The sequence below is a fragment of the Zonotrichia albicollis genome, chromosome 22 (genome assembly GCF_047830755.1).
Source record: "Zonotrichia albicollis isolate bZonAlb1 chromosome 22, bZonAlb1.hap1, whole genome shotgun sequence".
NCBI lineage: Eukaryota > Metazoa > Chordata > Aves > Passeriformes > Passerellidae > Zonotrichia > Zonotrichia albicollis.
In genome coordinates this window covers 4,375,280-4,392,748 of record NC_133840.1, presented here as the reverse complement: position 1 = coordinate 4,392,748, position 17,469 = coordinate 4,375,280, and the positions used below count along the sequence as shown (strand labels likewise).

The window sequence follows — 17,469 nt, the reverse complement described above, 5'->3', positions numbered from 1 at the left end:
CAGCAGCAGCTTGTTTTCATCAGCAGGAGTTACTGCTGAGGTGCCTCATGGGTAAGATTCTCCAGCCATGAGGGATTTCACTTTGCAGTGAGCAGCTGATCAAAGGGAAATGGGAATCTCCTCACAGCCCTGGAGATGTTGAGGCATTTACATATCTATTTTGGCAGCCCAAAAAGAGGAAGCTGATCAGGTGGAGAGCAGGAGTGAGCCACGCAGGGACAGAATGTCTACAGCACAGCCCAGATCTTCTCACAGCCTGGGAAGGGAGAACATGCATGGGGAAATGCCTCAGGCCTGCTCCAAACTGGCTGCTCATCAGGACCTGGAGCTTGGTAACTCCTGCCCTGGAGGCTGGAGTAGGGTTTAGGTCAGGGCACAGAGCTCCCCAGGCTGCACAGGAAGGTCTTGTGTAACCCCAGCTGAGGGCTGTGGCAAGGCTCCCCTTTGTGCAAGGGGTGCACCAGCCTGTGCAGAACAAGGGACACTAACAAGATTTGGTTTCCACCTGCTCCTGCCCCTCTCAATTAACTCCCTTGGTGGTGGTACAACACTCACTTATCACACTCTGCACTTTGGCAACAATACTGCTGGGAGGAGTGGGTGTCATCTTCTCCGAGAAGTCACACGAATACAGAACGTTGTCCACGGTCGTCCCATGCTCACTGTAGTTCAACAGCTCGTAATGCTTTGTATTCTGGAAAGAAAGGGAAGAGGAAGGAATCAACACATGAAGTCATAGAATGGTTTGGGTTGGAAGGGACCTTAAAGACCATCTTGTTTCAGCCCCGTGCCATGGGCAGGGACACCTTCCACTAGAACAGGTTGCTCCAAGCCCCATCCAGCCTGGCCTTGAATACTGGTTTGGAGCAGCCACAGCTTCTCTGTGCAGCCTGTGCCAGGGCCTCACCAGCCTCACAAGGAAACATTTCTTCCTAATATCCAATCTAACCCCACCTCTGTTAGTCAGAAGTCCTTCTGCCCATACACACCTCTTTGGAACACTGAAACACAACCCCTTCTCCTTGCTGCCAGTAATGGTCAAGTAAGAGGTGGTAAATATCCTCCAGCTCCAGAGACCACCAATCTGATCCCCCTGCTCCCAGAACAACCAGCCTTCCTGCAGGAGCTGCTTTCTGGCAGAGAAGAAGGGCCAAAGCAAAGTGGGTTTTACCTACTGCACTTGAACCAACACATCTTTTGGGAACAGGATATTCAAGCTGATGCTCTCAACAGCCAGCATTTTACAGGCACACCTGAGGCAAACTTGGCTCGTGACCTGTGCCTAGCAGGAAGAGATGAGCTTTGGAAAGCAGGCACAAGATGGCAAGAGGGATGCCACGTGCTGCAGCAGCCCCAGGACAGAGGCAGTCTGGGCTTCTCGGGCCTCGTGCAGGCTGAAATGCCAGCAGCCATTACCGTGACACGCAGCGTTACACAAGCGGCGTCACGCTCAGCTGAGCTTTGTGCAGGATGTTGACAGAGCAGAGATTTCAGGTTAGCTCACAGAAATCATCTGAGAGCTCAAGACCTCGTCCCTCAGGGACTACAAGGATTTAATCAAGTTACAAAAACTCCACATGCACATGGGAGTAGGTTTGGAATTAACCTGCTAGACTGCAGAAGGAGAACCTGCAGAGAGAGCTCCAGGAATGGGAATTCTCCCTCTCCAGAGTGACCACAGCCATGGAAGGGTCAAAGGTCAGTGCCTGGAGCCTGATTTATGGCTGACCACTGTGAGGAGGTGCTTCCACACAGATTTATGGTCAGGATCCCATTACTGAGTGTGTTTGGTAGCTGGCAGGGCACTGGAGGAATGGCCAGAGCTGGCTCTGGGTTAATCCTGGATCCTGCTCTGGAGCTGGTTGACAAATGGTGATATGAAAGACTCGATCTTGCTTCAAAGACTGTTTCCATGCTAAGAGACATCTCCAGCAGTGCTGTTACTGGCAGGCCTGCTGGTCTGTTTACTTCAAGAACAAACTAATCTCTGGGCTGTAGCAAAGAAGAAACTGTAGGTTTCTGTTTATGCTGTGAGCTTAACTGAAGTTTTAGCTAAATAAATAATTTATAGAGAACTGCAGATGCTATGAATGCTTTGCTCCTCCATCACACTTGAAAACAAGGGAGTCAGAGCAGTTCCCTGGTTTGTTCCAGCTGAGGTTTGATGTTGACATACGAAGTTTAGCTTTTATTAACAACACATTCAGATCAAAAAGTATCAGATCACGTCTATGTCCTTTTCTTTCCCTAGACACCAGCAGTGACAGTGCTGACTTGTGGCCAGTCTTTGCCCACAGGCAGTCAGAGAAATCCTGCTGGCAGAGCTCTGTGCTTCAAAAAAGGGTTTGACAGAAAATGCTGACACAGCCTCCACTGGAGTAAAACCCAGCTCTTACTTTGTAGTTCACAAAAGGAGCACCACACAAAGACAACCTGCTGCCTGCATCTCCAGCTCCCACTGCCATGCACACCAAAAAAATAAAAATAACAATAATGAAAAAAAAAAAAAAACACTCAGGCACTCACCTCATCATAGAATATGCAGGCATGTTTGCCAGACACATAGTTACAGTGACCATAGCTTGTAAGGCACACATCCATATCAGCTCCTGTCATGGGGGAGGACAAAACAGGCTCAGTTCATATTGGAAAAAAAACAAACGTAACTGTCAGGCAGCAGAGAACAACAGACAGAATTAAAGTTCAATTAGCAAAACAACAGGGGAGCAACTGCTTTTGTCCTGCTCCCAGGACTGCATGAATAATGCTTGGGTAAGCCACCAACAAAGTTTCAGTGGGGGAAGGGAGCCAGCAGCTCCACAAAGGTTGAAGAGCATTTCACTGCTCCTGGGTCTACCCAGAGCACCAGAAGAATCTCAGCAACAAGAAACAAAACCTGCAAGCAAATCATAACTCTCCTCTCCATCAGTCAGGCACTAAACCTCCAAGACAGCTGTTCTAGTTCTGACACCAGGTGACAGAGCTGCCACCCACACAGATTCAGGCAGATGGGGATTTCCACACTTCTTGGTAGTGCAGAATCCCAGTACAAGCGGCCACAGTGAGTCTGTTTCCTTTGACACCCACTTGGCAAAGACCTTAGGGAGGGTTCAGGAAGAACCACCCTGATTCTGAAAGATCAGGGCAGGAAAAAGCCACTCACCTGTCCCAATGTAGAGGGTTCGATAGCACATATTGACTGCACCCCCCAAGCCCATCAGAGGATAGAACACCGCCCGGGCTTGCACTTCCTTTCTTTGCGCTGCAAGATAAAAAGAAATGACTTGAACAATGTTATCAGCTGGGAAAGCTGCTTGACCCCAGTGTCCCTAGCTCAGAAAGCACAGGCCCTAAGGAGGATGCAGTCAGCTTTGGCCTAAGCACCAGTTCCCAACCCTCTAGGAATGTCTGTGCATGAAACCTCTTTTTGCCAGTCAGAGAAAATTGCTTTCTCATAACCCACACAAGCCATGCAAATGGGGAGCATTAACACTGAGTGTGCACAATGGAGCCACGCTGAGGAACACACAAGCCTTCTACCCCTGGCTTCTTTCTTAATCTCTTCTACTCTGGGTAATCAAAGAGCTCAGTCTTTGCTCTCAAAGTGCCACTTTAAAAGAATTGGTGCTGGTGAATTCACCAACTTAACAGTGGTGATTTCATTTCTAGTGAAGCTGCAGGAAAAACACCTGGGCTGAATGGGGCTTGGCAGGGACAAACCCAGCTCCCAAGACAGGATGATTGACTGAGTGGATTCTTTTACCCTCAGGTCAGTCCCTATTGCACACTTGACAATGGCTGGTCCAGGGCTGAGCCTCCAGAGCAGCTCCAAGTTCAAATCACACACTCCCATGCCCACGTTAACTGGACAGAAAATCTTCTGTGGAACAGATACTGCACTCCACTGGGCCACACAGGCTTAGCCAGGATTTCAGCACTGTCTTTTGGAGGAAAACCCCTTATACAGAGAGTTTAAGCCTCTCCTGATACCACATCTGCAGGACAGTGTTACACCAAGAGGGTGAAATCAAAGAACAGAACATGAGGATTATGAAAGACTGCAGAGGCACCTACATCAAGAATAGTGGTCACACCAAGTGGCATCACAATTTCCACCTCTGCCTGGCTGCCCTGCACGAATCCTTTCAGCTGCCTGGCTCTGCAGGGCTCACTAAAGGCTTTGGATCTAACATTTCACCAGCAATGCTAAGCAGCCAGTTGGATGCATCATTCCTGCCCAAAAAGGGTGATGGGTTCAGACAGCACCAATCTGCCTTGAGAAAGGCAGACTGCTGAAGAATTCCAGAGCAGGAAGGCAGCTCATACCACAGCCTGCTGCTGTGTCCTGCAGCAGCCATCACAAGGAGACTGACAAAGCATTTAGGGAATGCTGTGATGCTAAAGCAGGCAAGCACAGAGCTTCAGAAAAAGATTACTGACTGACTTCCAAAGATCTTATCTGGGATATTTACCCCCAGGCCTAGCAGAGAGGGAGCAGAGAACTGCTTCCACAGCAAGGCTCTCCAGTTAGTGCTTGAAAGCAGATTAAACTCACTGGCTGCATGCAGAGGAACCCAAAGCCATGCTCACCCTGCAGCTTTAGGTGATACCAGTGGTAAAAAACAAAGCCAAACTCAGGAATCTGAAGATTCCAAGAGAAACTCCAGTTGCTTTCCATTACTGGCATTAGTCACATGCAGTGGTTTCAGCTTGACAGGGACATTCTGAACAGGCAATGAATGTCACATATATATTCTGTGCTCCACTTCCTCCTGTTCTTGTATCTCTCCAGAAAGAGAGAGCAGGAATTCACAGATTTCTCTTGCCCATCTCAAAGGTAAAAGTGCAAAGAAAAGCCACCAAGAACCTGAGATGAACTTTCCCATCTATTGCTAATTCTAAGATGAATAAAACACAACTTCACTACACGTTTCCAGCAGAAAATCTAAAGGTACTAAAAGTATTCACACTGCTCAAATTTGTAAATAATTAAGTAGAGGATCCTGATGGAGTTTCTGGTCAGTGGATATCCAGAGCAGGGGGATGAGAAGAAAGAAAAGTGAAAGGCAGCATCAGATACCAGAAGAAGAGTGAAATCTCCTTCAAGGAATGGACAGTGGCAAATCTATGGCTCAGCATAACCCAGCTATTCTAGGGCTGCTCTTACCTTCAATGTGGTTCCCCACAGGAGATTGCTGATGGGAATTGACACTGCTTGCTAGAGACTGAGCTTTGGGAGGAAAGAGCTGATGTATTCTCTGCAAGGCCAGAAACTTGATCAGCTGCTCATCCAGCATATTTATCTCAATCTCTGTTAATAAACAAAAAGCAATTAGCAAGTTATTCAGGGAAAGAGTGCAATCTGAGCTGCAGTGGATTTAGCTGTCCCTCTTACAAACCTGCTGTTTGCTTCAACAGCCAAGACTTGACCCATTCTGCAATATCAAGACTCCTACACATAGGTGAGCTATTATTTCACATCACCTCCTGTGAGAAGAGTGCCAGCCACAGCTGGAGAGCTCCAACTGAGGCAGCAAGCAGAGGTTTGGGGCAACTAGGGTTGATAAAAGCTGAAAATCTGCTGTTTTGGCCCAGAATCAACAGGTCAGTAGAGATGGCCAATGCACCCCTTTGGACAGTCCTTCCTCTGAAGCTCTGCTACCTGGTTAGAAAGTGCAGCCCTGTTACAGAGACCTGTAACCCCCCTGGAAGCTGCTGCAGGCTCAGCAATCTCCTCCTGAAGGCACTCTGCTAACGTTTGCCATCTCTTGCCAAATGCAACAAAAGGAAATAAAAACCAGGCCAGTCTAGGGGACTGACAGAAGCAGAAATAAATTATAAAATTAACAGACCCGCTGGAGCATCAGCACTCAGGTGACTGCTCTACTACAAGATCTATTGCTGCTGGACTTTACATCTGCCAGGAGCAGCTCTGGATTGCAGCTAGCACCACAACATGGCAGGGCTGCAGGTTTCTGCATGTGAATTCCACCTGGAAAGCAGCCCAGTTGTGATTCTTCCCCAGAAAAGCTTCAGGCAGAAACACTTCATTGGCCTTGCTGCCTTGGCAACACTCAGAGCAGGGAAGCATGTGACATATTTAAGGTAATGTACACCCAGCCCCTCCCTCACCTGACTACATCCCTGCTTTATCTCTGGAACTTTCCCTCGAGCAGAGATGGAATGCTTTAGGGAAGCAAACACACAGGGCTGGCAGAGACTGATGATGAATTAAATACTCACCCCCGTCCATAAATGCTTTCAGGGAACCAGTGAAGTCCAACATAGCTGCAGAGTTTGAAGTGAGTGATGAGGGTAGAGTTAAAGCGCTTCCTATGGATAAGGTGCTGGGACTGACCTTACCATCTACAGAGAGAGGTGATGGAGAGAAGAGATGTCACTGTGACGTTCACCAGACATGCACCCAGCCCTCAGGCTGCCCTTGGCTGCCAAGCTGCTCCAAAATGACTCATTTTGCTCATAGTCATGCTTTGAAAAAGGCCTGAACTAGAGGCCAGGAGCTTTCTTCTGCTCACAGAAAAGCTTCTGTGTGCCTCCAACACAGAGCCAAACGTGACTTCTGCCTCGTCTCCAGCTGCTGGAGGAATTCTTGACCTATACATTTAATCTCCTGCTCCCTGTGGTGACACTGGAAAGATGAGCACCAACTCCCCAGGAGCTTGAAGAATTTATTAAACCTAAGAGACATTTGCCAAGTAGCTTGTCTAGCTTTTCAACATGAATAAAAAGCACAACTGCCCTGGTTTCATTTCTACACTGTTATAAAGTCTGGGGTGCACATCACTGTCCAGAAGGAATGTGACAGCCATAAGCAGATTCTATTATTTACCAAATAAAATCCTCCTGCTTTGGAAGTGACCATGCAGTGGCAAATGCCAGGAAACAAAACCCCTGTAAATGTGTTGTCAATACCAGATCTTCTTGAGCTGGTTTGCTTCTAACTACTAAAATTTATTGCAAAAAAAGTCATGAGCAATTTGCATTTTTGTACTCGGCAGCAAAATTTGCACACCACAATTTTTGTTATAAATATATAATCCATCCTGTTAGATGGAAAATTTAAATGTTTACACCTTTCCCAAGAGACGCTGCAGCAAGTAATGATTTTGTAGTACACAAGCTTTGCACCAGATGCAATTATTTAACATCTTAAGTAACTGCAAAATTATGTAGGGCTTGCAGTGCTCTTCAAACCACAAGCAAGAAGTCTTCTATAATACAGTCTCATTTCCTCTACCAGGACTTCTCCCAGCCTTGCATTTCTAAGCAGGGCTTGGTCAATTCAGCAGCCTCAGAGTAACCAAGTTTATTCAGGAGGAGGCCAAGTACCCTGGGGACTGCTTCCAAAGGCGAGGCAAAGCTTAGAAGTTACTCATTGAGGAATTTTAGAAAGGATTATAAAAATATGTTGCTCTGTTGCTTTACAGCCACCAGACCTGAGCCACTGCACACAAGGCTGACACTGAGCAGGTTGGAACTGCATGAGGAGTGACACACAGCTCTGTCACGTGCTCTGCAGTGACTGCTCCCACCCAACCTGCACAAAGGCTTTGCTGGTGTGAGTCTTGAGCTGGCGTGGGGAGAGGGAAAAGGAAGAGAATGCCACATGTGAACGTTTATTCTAGCAAAATTTGAGCTGTGGGCAGTTACTCCAGCATCTGTCTACATCTTTGATTTTATGTTTCTACACTAAAAATGGTTCTATACATTCTACTGTATACTTTGCTATTATTTAGCAGGTTTTTTGGGTAGAACTCAGGATGGATATCCAAGTCTGTAACTACCCCGTGTCAGGCCAACAGATCCTAAGCAGATACAGCTTTCCAAGCCCACATTTCTCCAACATCAAGGCTGTGCACAACACCTGCAGCAGGGGACACAACCTCTGCCTGAACAGTTCCTCTGGATTAGATCCCAGAGAGCTGCTCTTGTGAGGAGGACTGACTACCTTGCAATCCAAATGGCCATTTGAAACAAACCAGTGGTTTTACAGCAGCGCTGGGGTTTTAAAGCAGCAGCTGTTGAAACAGCAAGGCAGCAGCCAAGTGATATAAAGCTACTGTTGCTTTCAAGAATTCAACTGACCTACTATCCTGCTTGTCAGGACAGAGTTAGCCCCTCAAGTATAGGCAGCCAGCAAAAATACATCCCATGGCTCCTATAAAGAGACCTAAGACAGAGGAGACCTGAGAAACTTCTGCTGGCTCTCCACAGAAAGCCCAATTCCCAGCCAAACGAGGGCACACTGCTACAGCCTTGAGATTTCAAATGAGGTTTAGCCTGAGCTTCTCTCAGCCCCGGGGCCAAGGCCAGTGGCTCAGCACATACCTGAAGGTGGTGCTGGTGAACAGAATCTGTTTGTGGACCCAACAGCTGAGATGCCATCTCCTGCAGCCTGGGGAGGGGTGAGAGCCCGGGTGGCGCTGAGCGGGGAGCCCCCGGCCCGCAGCTCTGCCGTCAGCGGCGGCCCGATCTGCGTCTGCACATTCTTCCTTTGCAAAGTGCTGGTGGTCTCCAGGCTGGCACAGGAGCTCGAGATGGACGTAGGCAAACTCGTGACCGGCGCAGATCCCCTTTGTGCACAAGAAACAGGTCCTGCTACGTTCTCTGTTTTGACAATGGTTCCAATGGTGTGGTTCAGAAGTCCGCAACTCGCTGGGGGCGTGAGGGGCCGAGGCCACGTTTGCCGATGAGACAAAACAGGGATTGTGTTCCCAGAGCCCGAGAGCCTCTGGGAGTCAGTCAACTGTGCTGAGGATTCGGATGAAACGCCGTAGAAATGAGGCCCGTTCACTTTAATGTCGGAGGCTGTCGGCCCGTTCGAAGTCCCGCAAGAAGAAGCCTTCTTGGATTTATCTATACAAGAGCTGCAGTTAACATCTTCCTGTGACAAAGTCTGCTGGGATTGCGAGGAGCTCAAGGAATTCTGGGTGGTAATCCCTGAGGTGCAGGATGACATGGAATAGAGGGAAGGTGTGGGTGCCTTGTCAGCTGCCTGGTAAGGGTTGGCGAGTGAGCCATCTGCCACAATAACAGGCTTAATATCAGCCTTCTCTGTTTGTTCAGAGTCCCAAAGCAAAGTCATCTGCTTAGCAGATAAATGTTTCAATATGCTGCACTGGAGCGCAACAACACTACAGAGCCACTGGAAGGAAGGAAGAAAAAAGTGCAGGTTAGCTCTGGAGGCAGCAGTGCTCCAAACCTCTACAGTTGCTCCATCGTTCACCCAGCCTGAGGAAATCCAGCTGCTGACTGCTGAGAGGCAGTGTGGAACTACAACATCTGCTCTGGAAATGCAGAGCATTTAGCATTTAGTTCCCCATCTACAATTAGGAAAAAATTTGGTCTAGAGGTATAAAAGTGCAACCAAAATTATCTTCTGTTTATCTCCATGCTGGAGGTAGGACAGAGAGGGGCTGAGATTAAAGGAGGGAGGAAGGCAGGCAGCATTTCCTCACTTCCAAACTCCTCCTTCTCTTCACTTGTTAAATGCTGCAACTCTTCAGCCTCAGGTTACAAACATACCTATCACTAATTTGGGCTTCTAGCCAAATACAACCCTCCAACTTATTCTACAGCATGTTGGGAAGAAATGCTGCTCTACCTCAGGTATAGGGAGTAGAAAGCTGGGGTAAAGAGCACTTTCCTTTTACACAAAGTGGAGGAAGACCAAAAGATTTATTCTAAGTTTTAAGCTCCATGGTGGATATGCACCTGCCACATAAAAGCAGCTTGTCTGTGCTAAAAAAGAAGGACTTGATTTCTCCACTGACAGCAACTTAACATGCCTTTACACTGTGGAATCTGGCCAGAAGTTTCATACAAGATTTAAACACTCATTTGACCTTGATTTACATGCCCAATTCCATCTGCAATAAAAAGCGACCCAGAAATGGGACGTTAACTTATAAATAAACGTGTCAGAGAGCAGCCTTACATAATCAAAGTGCAAAGTATTTCCCCTCAGCCACGAAATAAAGATGACGTCTAGACAGAAGGCCCTCGACTCCACTCTTAAGGCCAGAGGACTATTGCACCACTTCCCTGAAGTGTCAAATGAGGAATTTTACATCTCACCTGGAAAGTCAAAGTGAAGTTTTAATGCACAAAGGTGTCAGAGACAAGACAAGCTATCACCTTCACACAGGAGCCTGAGATTGGTTTCCTAGACAACTGCTCCATCACGACTGAAGTGGAAGGGGATCTTTGTACCAAAGCAACTACACACACAGAGTCCAAGCATTTGACTTAATTTACCTCCTGTTGTTCTGTCTGGCTGGCTAAGTGCTCAGTGTTCAAAAGGTGCTTCTGCAAGGGTTCCTCAGGGATCCCGTTACAGATCAGCTCGCCATCTCTAATTGCTGCAGGCGCGAGTAACGGGGGTGGAAGCCGGTACTGAGACTTTATAGCATCAGGAACCTACAGCGTGGAGAAAGAAGATCACACATGAGAACAATTACTCAAGAATGACTAGTTAAACCAAGTGCTTGATCAGCACTAAACTTTGCATTTGCTGCTTTCTCACCCAAAGGAACCCTGCAGATACATTGGAAGTATCAAGGACTGAGTACTTTATATTGATGTAGCCATGCTAAAATTAATAGGTTTTATTCCCTTAGGTCAGGCATGACTTTGGTACGACATGGTGGCTACAGCATAAGAGAAATCACGATAAAACAGCCAAGGGAAGTCTGTATGGTAGTTATCAGGCATCCTGGCAAACAACACAGCCCCAAATCTGACTGTAGGGCCACCTTCTGGAAGTTTTGTGTTGTACCTTCTATGCTTGTGCTAGATTTAAGGGTTTACTTGTAATAATTGAGCCTTATACTTGAAGAGATCTTAAATCCTACAGGTACGGAATGCTGACTCCCAGATCTCTCACCAACACAATCATTCAGACTGCCTTCTTCCTCCTGCCCCAAGGAGTATGCTGGTTTTCCTTCCAAACTAAAACACATACACAGGGGTTTTCACCCACCACTCCTTGCTACACTTACCTTCAGACCTTTCCTCTTCACTGACTGAAGAACTCTGCGATTCGGAGGGTGTTTCTTATGGATTCGGTTTAAGAAATCCACTTTGACAACGTGCTGAGATATGGTGTCCTGGAACCGGTCAAATACTCGGCACCGATTACTCAGGGTCAAGTTCTTCTGGTTCAGCTGAGTGATCAAATAATGCCACAGGAGTTAGGGATCTGCAGGTCACTCTAAGGCACCCTAAGACTTTCATAATGCCTCGTAGCACTGGCAATACAGCATCAGCTCAGCTTTGGACTATTTGTTTCCTGCAGCACTAACCTCTTCTGTTAAAGGGCACATTGCTGGAGATGAATACAAAAGCATTTAGAGGCCGACTAAGCAGTATCAATGCTCTCAGAAACAGTTTGTCTGGGAAAAAGCTCTTTGTTTCAGCCCCCTGTTTCCTGAGTATTTAAGTCTCAAGTACACTGCTTTTTCAAAAATGAAAACTCTCTCTTGGAATGAAACTTTTTTGGGTTAAGCATGCAAAGAATTACTTCCCCCTATTTGTAGCACTGTGCTGCTTTGTATCCCAGTTCTGGAAGCTCATCTAGATCTTAAAGAGTCCAGTCAAAAACTAGACAAGCTGTCAGTAAGCCACAATCTGAGCTGTCAGCTTCAGTTACAGGAAGGAGTTCCCCCATCTTTATATCTTATTGCAGAGAGCAGCATCATATTCCTTTGGAGAGTGTGTTGCTTGCAGCAGGAGCTTTACAAGCGTTACAGGGAGCAATAAGAGCTCAGAAGCTGTTTTACATTTGTTGTGCTTTGTCCTTTAATGGACCTGCCAGGTCCCACTCCAGCATCCGGTTACATACTGCAATCATAGTCCTGCTTACCACCACGTGTTCTATGTGATTTGGGCACATCCATCTACCCAGAGGCATGGCAGTGAGCGGTGGCTCCAGACAATCCATGTGGAACAGGAGTGGGCAATAATCACACTGGATTAGAGGTGCCACTCTGCAACTCCTGAGAAGAGAGAGCCAAATCTTATTCCCTGTACAGAGTATAAATAGAACATTCAGACAAGCTTGGCTGACCACTTCAGTTTATCCTCTACACTGTTCTTTGCAACAAAAAGTAGGATTTCTGATTTGTAACTTGATCTGTATAGACCTTCTTTAAGATCCACTTGAGGCAAAAGCCTTTATTTGAAGCAAAATTCAGAGATCAAAAGGAAATCTCAGATTTAGGTAATTACAAGTTTCCTTGGAGGAATCATGTGTGATGCTGGGACGTGTACATCAACAAGATGTTCTCAAAACAAGTCTCAAACTCCAGGAAAAAAACCTACATCTGAATCCCCAGGCTTTAAAAAAGCCTTTGCTCTATGACAAAGTCATCAGTTGTTCTCCACAAAAGCCCACCTGAATCCCCATTCCACTTCGAGAATTTCACTCTGACTGGGTTTCTGAAATGAAGGTTTCATTTCCACTGACATTTTGAATTGGGGTTGATCTATGAATTTTTTTATGCAGAGTTACAAAACCCATCAGTATTTTGGACTGGTTTTCAGATTTACAATTTCAGCACAATATTCCTATTTGCCCTGGGCTTATAAATCTCTCAGTAGATTTCTATTTCCTAAAGGTCACCTCCTCACACACTTCCTTCACAAACCATAAACAAACATCACCATTTACCAAACCACCATCATTTTAGAATATTTCTTTGCAGAAAAACATTGAAGACAAGATGGCTCAATCTTGTCAATCTTCAGGCTACATTTCAGAACCCTTTACAGCTGGACCTACACATGCTGTGGTGAACAGCATGTTATTAAGTAAAGATTAATATTCTCCCATTTGTTTAGAGAATTGCAAGTAAATAATGAAAGAGAATGGAAAAGGAAACAGGTAATCTACTTTTTTCAGCAAGAACTTTGCTCCTGTGAAGGATGCAGCTACACTGAATAGCTTCCTGAAAGAACAAGTACCTGTTGCATGTGAAGCAGACCTTCACCGGCAAGGGAACCAAACCATTGTGGTCTAACTCGTGTTGTGCTTTCTTGACATTCTTTCCTGTGGTTTCTTCCTTTCTCCTCCTCTTACTAGTACCTGAAAAGGAAATTTTAAAAAGCTTTGTGTTATCCATATAGCAGAGGTTTACCTTCTGGTAGATATATATAATCATCTCAGAAAAGTCAAAGATTGCTGCTTAAGGAACTTCTATCAACCACTAAATCTAGCCTTAAGTGACAGAGACTGTCTTTAAAGACAGATATATTTCACACTTAGTAATTTCAGTGACACCCTATACATTTAGTCACTACTTTGTTACTTTATTATTGCATCATAAATCAAAAATCAAGTATTTTGACAACTGATTCTTTTTCATATTGATGATCTAGTCCAAGGTGAGATCAACAAGCATCTATCACAAGTTCTGATGGACATGGTGTGTAGTTGCAATGTCCCCACAGAATTGAGAGGCACCCGTTGCTAGGCAGGTGGTGGAGAGCCAGAGATACCTCTGCTTTCACCAGCGAGCACCACTGGAGCCACAATGTTACAGAGTCAGGAGGGCAAAGAGGAAAGATGGCAGCAGGATGCAACTGCAGACATCTTCACTATCAGCAGACAAGGCCCTGCTCACCTGGAAGTGCTGTGGTGCAGGTCAGTTCATTCGGCAGCTGGAACTGCGTTGGGTTCCTTTCCATGGCAGCAGCAATAAGAAGCTCAAAGGGTCGCTTCAGCTGGGGCTGCCCACAGTCCATTTCTGCAATGGCAGAGTCATCATCCACGTCAATTATGTCCTCATCCACATCATTCTGCTCAGAGTTGGGGGTCTCGGTGCTGGCATTGGATGTGGGAGTGCCAGGCCGGCTCGCTCTCCTTTCCAAGATCCTGGCATGCGCATTAGCCCTGATGCTGCTGCTAGACCTGTCCAACAGGTCTGCGTCACTGGTGGGGGAGGTGGTCCTTTTCCCAGATTTGTCCACCAATCCATTTACCTGCCCCAGCTCTTTCTTCTGTTCTCGCTTCTGCACGACATGAATAGGCAGGCTTATCATGGAGGCCACAAACAAAGCACATCAACCTTGACAAATATGCGATTGAAGACAAAGAGCATCTGAAAACGCTTGAGCCACGCGCTACAACTTCCCCCTTGCAGTCATCAGAGCCTCGAGCAAGAACAGTCTGATGGCAGCTAAGGTACAGGTGACACAACAGCTGAAGAGAACCAAGCATGGGGAAGAACATTACCATGTGTCTTTCCTTTCAGGGTAGCTATACTTGAGTCCAGATCAGGACATTTCACAGCATCTAGTCCTAAACATTTGACAAATCACACAATTGTTTACTTTGCTATCAACACTGAGAAACTCCACAGCAAACTGTTCACTGTTGATGCACTTTACTAACCCTGGCACTGCATACAAACCCATCAGAGGTTGAGAAGGTCAGCTGGAGCATACAAGCACAACATACAAACGACATTCTGCTATCTCCTGAGGACAGGAATCTTGAACAAGGTGCAGCAGAGGAAAACTATAGATTGCCATCACCACAAGATCCATTTTGCAACAGGAGGAAATGCTGCATGGCCTGGGATGGGCAACTGTGCACTGTTCCAGCATCACTCATATGGAGGAACCAATCTACTCCATCACTAACATGGTCTGCAAAGTGTTTTCAAGCAATTTTTAATACAGAAAAGTTGGGGATTTTCTCCTTTTCTCTCTCTTTTTACTTTTTTATTTGTTTTTCGATTTGTGACCTTCATTTCTATTGTTGGCAGATGGCTGAGCAGTACCCTGGAAACATAACAAGGCAATCACTTCAGGAACAAAAGGCTGAGCACACAGTTTTCTTCCAATCTGTTTTGGGTGTCACTTCAAGGGAACAGTTGCTAGATAGCTTGGTGCAGTTTCTAAACCCTCTGCTAGGCAGCCCTACGTGGTCACAGCAATAAGATGTTTACATTGTGCAAGACAGCTTCCTGGAGAAAGAGCATCAAGGCAAAAAAAAAAAGACAAGCTACAATATTGCCCAATCATCTCCTTCCCATCCTGTTCAACAGCCCAGGAAATCATAACTCACTGTGATTTCACCCTCTGCTGATGTACAACTGCTGTGAAGTCACTCTTCTAAAAAACACATATTAAGTAGAATCAGAGCCCTGATGGCAAAGCTGTATTAACGTGACTCCCATTCTGCCTGTAGACAGCTCACCTCCTTGAGCACAGGAGCCATTCCCATTTCCTCTGTGCCTCAGCTCTACCTTCTTTCCAGAAATGGAGGGGGAAGGAAAACAGTTTAAAAGGCACAGATTGACAAGAAGGTATCAGGCACTTCAGTTTTACCTCCTAGAAGTGAGGTTAAAATATCCCAAGGGTCTCACCAAGACCCCTTAGGTTTCTTTAATCCCTTTCCTAACAAAACCCTTTGCAAACATGAGCACAAAGCAGCAGCTCTGGTTGTCTGAGTACACACGAAGGGAGAGGCAGGTATAAACCACAGGATTCAGGTTTCAGAGGGCCAGTTGGAAGGGCAGGGGCTGTGTCTGTTCTGAGGCTTTACCTTGCGGCGCACGGTGCAGCGGTGGCACATCCACTCCCCCGGGGGCAGCATCTCCTCGCTGAGCGGAGGGTTGCTACAAGAGAAACACAAAGCAAAGCTTTACTGTTATTTACTGTCATTTCTGGAACTCTTCTCACGTACACAGCCAGAGCCAGGGCAGCTCTGCGGTTCCACTCCCAGGCACTTCCTTTAATTTATGGTGAAGCTCCCTGGATTCGCTCTCCCATACATCCACTTAGCCAGACACCTCCAAGAAGCCAGTCTTCCATGACACCCATCTCAGCTCCACGGTTTCAGAGCACTCTCAGACTTGAACAGCAAAGATAAATGGAAGATTCACTGGTGTGCCACACACATACCTCCCCCCAGACCTCCTTAAATAACTTGATTACTCCATGTGAGACCACACAGATTCCCATGCAGCAAGCACAGTCATACATCCCTGGATTTGCAATGAGTCCAACTGAACGAGCTGCCATGAGGGCTACCCACCATCTCTCCCATGTACTCCATCCCTGGGCACACTTACTTAATGGTAGAAACCACCTTCTATCTTAAGACAACCCAAATACTCTTAAAAGTGTCACCATATCCAGCTTGCCTTGGCTACGAAGCACAGGATACATCCTACTCACATGGATCTGCACTTACTATAAAAGCTGTATCACAGTGAAATGACATTCTCATTTTGATGCTAGAAATAAACCAAAGCAAATTAGACTAAGGAGTAAGGAGGACTATTTTGAGAAACACTTTTCCTCAGTAAAAGGCAGAGCAGCATATGTTAGATGATACACTTTCCTTACAGATCCTACTACTAACTCAAGTACTTTCCAACACCTCTTTATCATTAAGATTTGTTATTTGAGCAAACTGCTGACTGTGACAGGGAAAATGTACCTGCTGGCAAAAACCAGCCATTTACCATGCAGTGTGGCTTAAGATAATACTTTTAAAAGTTCTCCTGATTTTGCTAGAGGCAGCTCTTAGCAAGTCTGCTCTGAAGCTCCATTTCCCACTGACTGGGGAACAGATTTCAAGGATCCACTGGGACTGACTGGGTTACAAGGGATCAAGAAGTACAGTAGCTTGTAAGACTGGCCCAAGAAAGCTACACAAGCATGGGAAGCTAGATGTTGGCTCATGGCAGGAGTCCCTATACTGTTTATTGCACCTACAAATACCCAACCAAATCCAAGTTAAGCTTTCCAGTCTCCAGCCCTGACAAGCCAGGGAGGATGAGATGCACACTTGCTGGCTGGGAAGAGCTGTGCTCTGCAGCAAAGGGAGAGGCTGTCTTCCTCGAGAATCTTGCTCCTAGCACAGGGAAATGGCACAGGATCCCAGCCCAGGCTCCCAAGCCTGGACTGTGAAAACAAACACACTTCCTTTGTTTAAACAGAGTCCCGGCGAGCCTTGCCCCGAGCTCGCCCTGTGCCAGCACTGCCTCTGCAGGTACTGCAGGCACCCGGGGTCACACTCCCTCTGGCAACACTGTGCCTGGAAGATGAAGGAAGAACACAGCAAGAACCAGGCTGGTAATAACCTCAGCATTTCTGGTGTCAGGCTCTGGGGAATTCAGTAGAGCCAACACATCTGGCAGCCATTTTGAGGAGGAGTGCAGGGTTTCAGAGGCCTCCGTGTTCCAGGCGCTCCAGAAACGCAGCGCTCTGCATATATGCACTGACATACCTGCAGCTTATGTTTCTCATTTCCTGGAGGGCTTGGATGAACAAGAGATCAGGCTCTAGATGAGAGCACCAAAGCCTCCACTACTGGCTGCTCCACCTCAAACGCTTGGATGAAGCAGTAGCTCCCTGCCCCAAACTAATCTTTTGCTAACAGAAGCAGGGAAGGGGGGTAGAAGGAGGAGAGTAACAAATGATCCCCGTGTGCTT

The 17,469-nt window shown here is 46.5% G+C and overlaps 1 protein-coding gene across 1 annotated transcript in view; it reads right to left on the bottom strand.

Annotated features, from left to right (window-relative positions):
- The window catches only part of PHF12 (PHD finger protein 12), a 31,796-nt gene that overhangs the window by 1,202 nt on the left and 13,125 nt on the right, over window positions 1-17,469 (bottom strand). The window contains exons 3-14 of the mRNA XM_074556896.1: window positions 15,572-15,644; window positions 13,644-14,031; window positions 12,985-13,105; window positions 11,885-12,017; window positions 11,022-11,186; window positions 10,279-10,440; window positions 8,350-9,166; window positions 6,244-6,366; window positions 5,168-5,311; window positions 3,164-3,262; window positions 2,527-2,609; window positions 556-694 (exon numbers count right to left, since the gene is read on the bottom strand). Coding sequence (XP_074412997.1) covers window positions 556-694; window positions 2,527-2,609; window positions 3,164-3,262; window positions 5,168-5,311; window positions 6,244-6,366; window positions 8,350-9,166; window positions 10,279-10,440; window positions 11,022-11,186; window positions 11,885-12,017; window positions 12,985-13,105; window positions 13,644-14,031; window positions 15,572-15,644 — 2,447 coding nt within the window. The remainder of the gene's footprint in view (window positions 1-555; window positions 695-2,526; window positions 2,610-3,163; window positions 3,263-5,167; window positions 5,312-6,243; window positions 6,367-8,349; window positions 9,167-10,278; window positions 10,441-11,021; window positions 11,187-11,884; window positions 12,018-12,984; window positions 13,106-13,643; window positions 14,032-15,571; window positions 15,645-17,469) is intronic.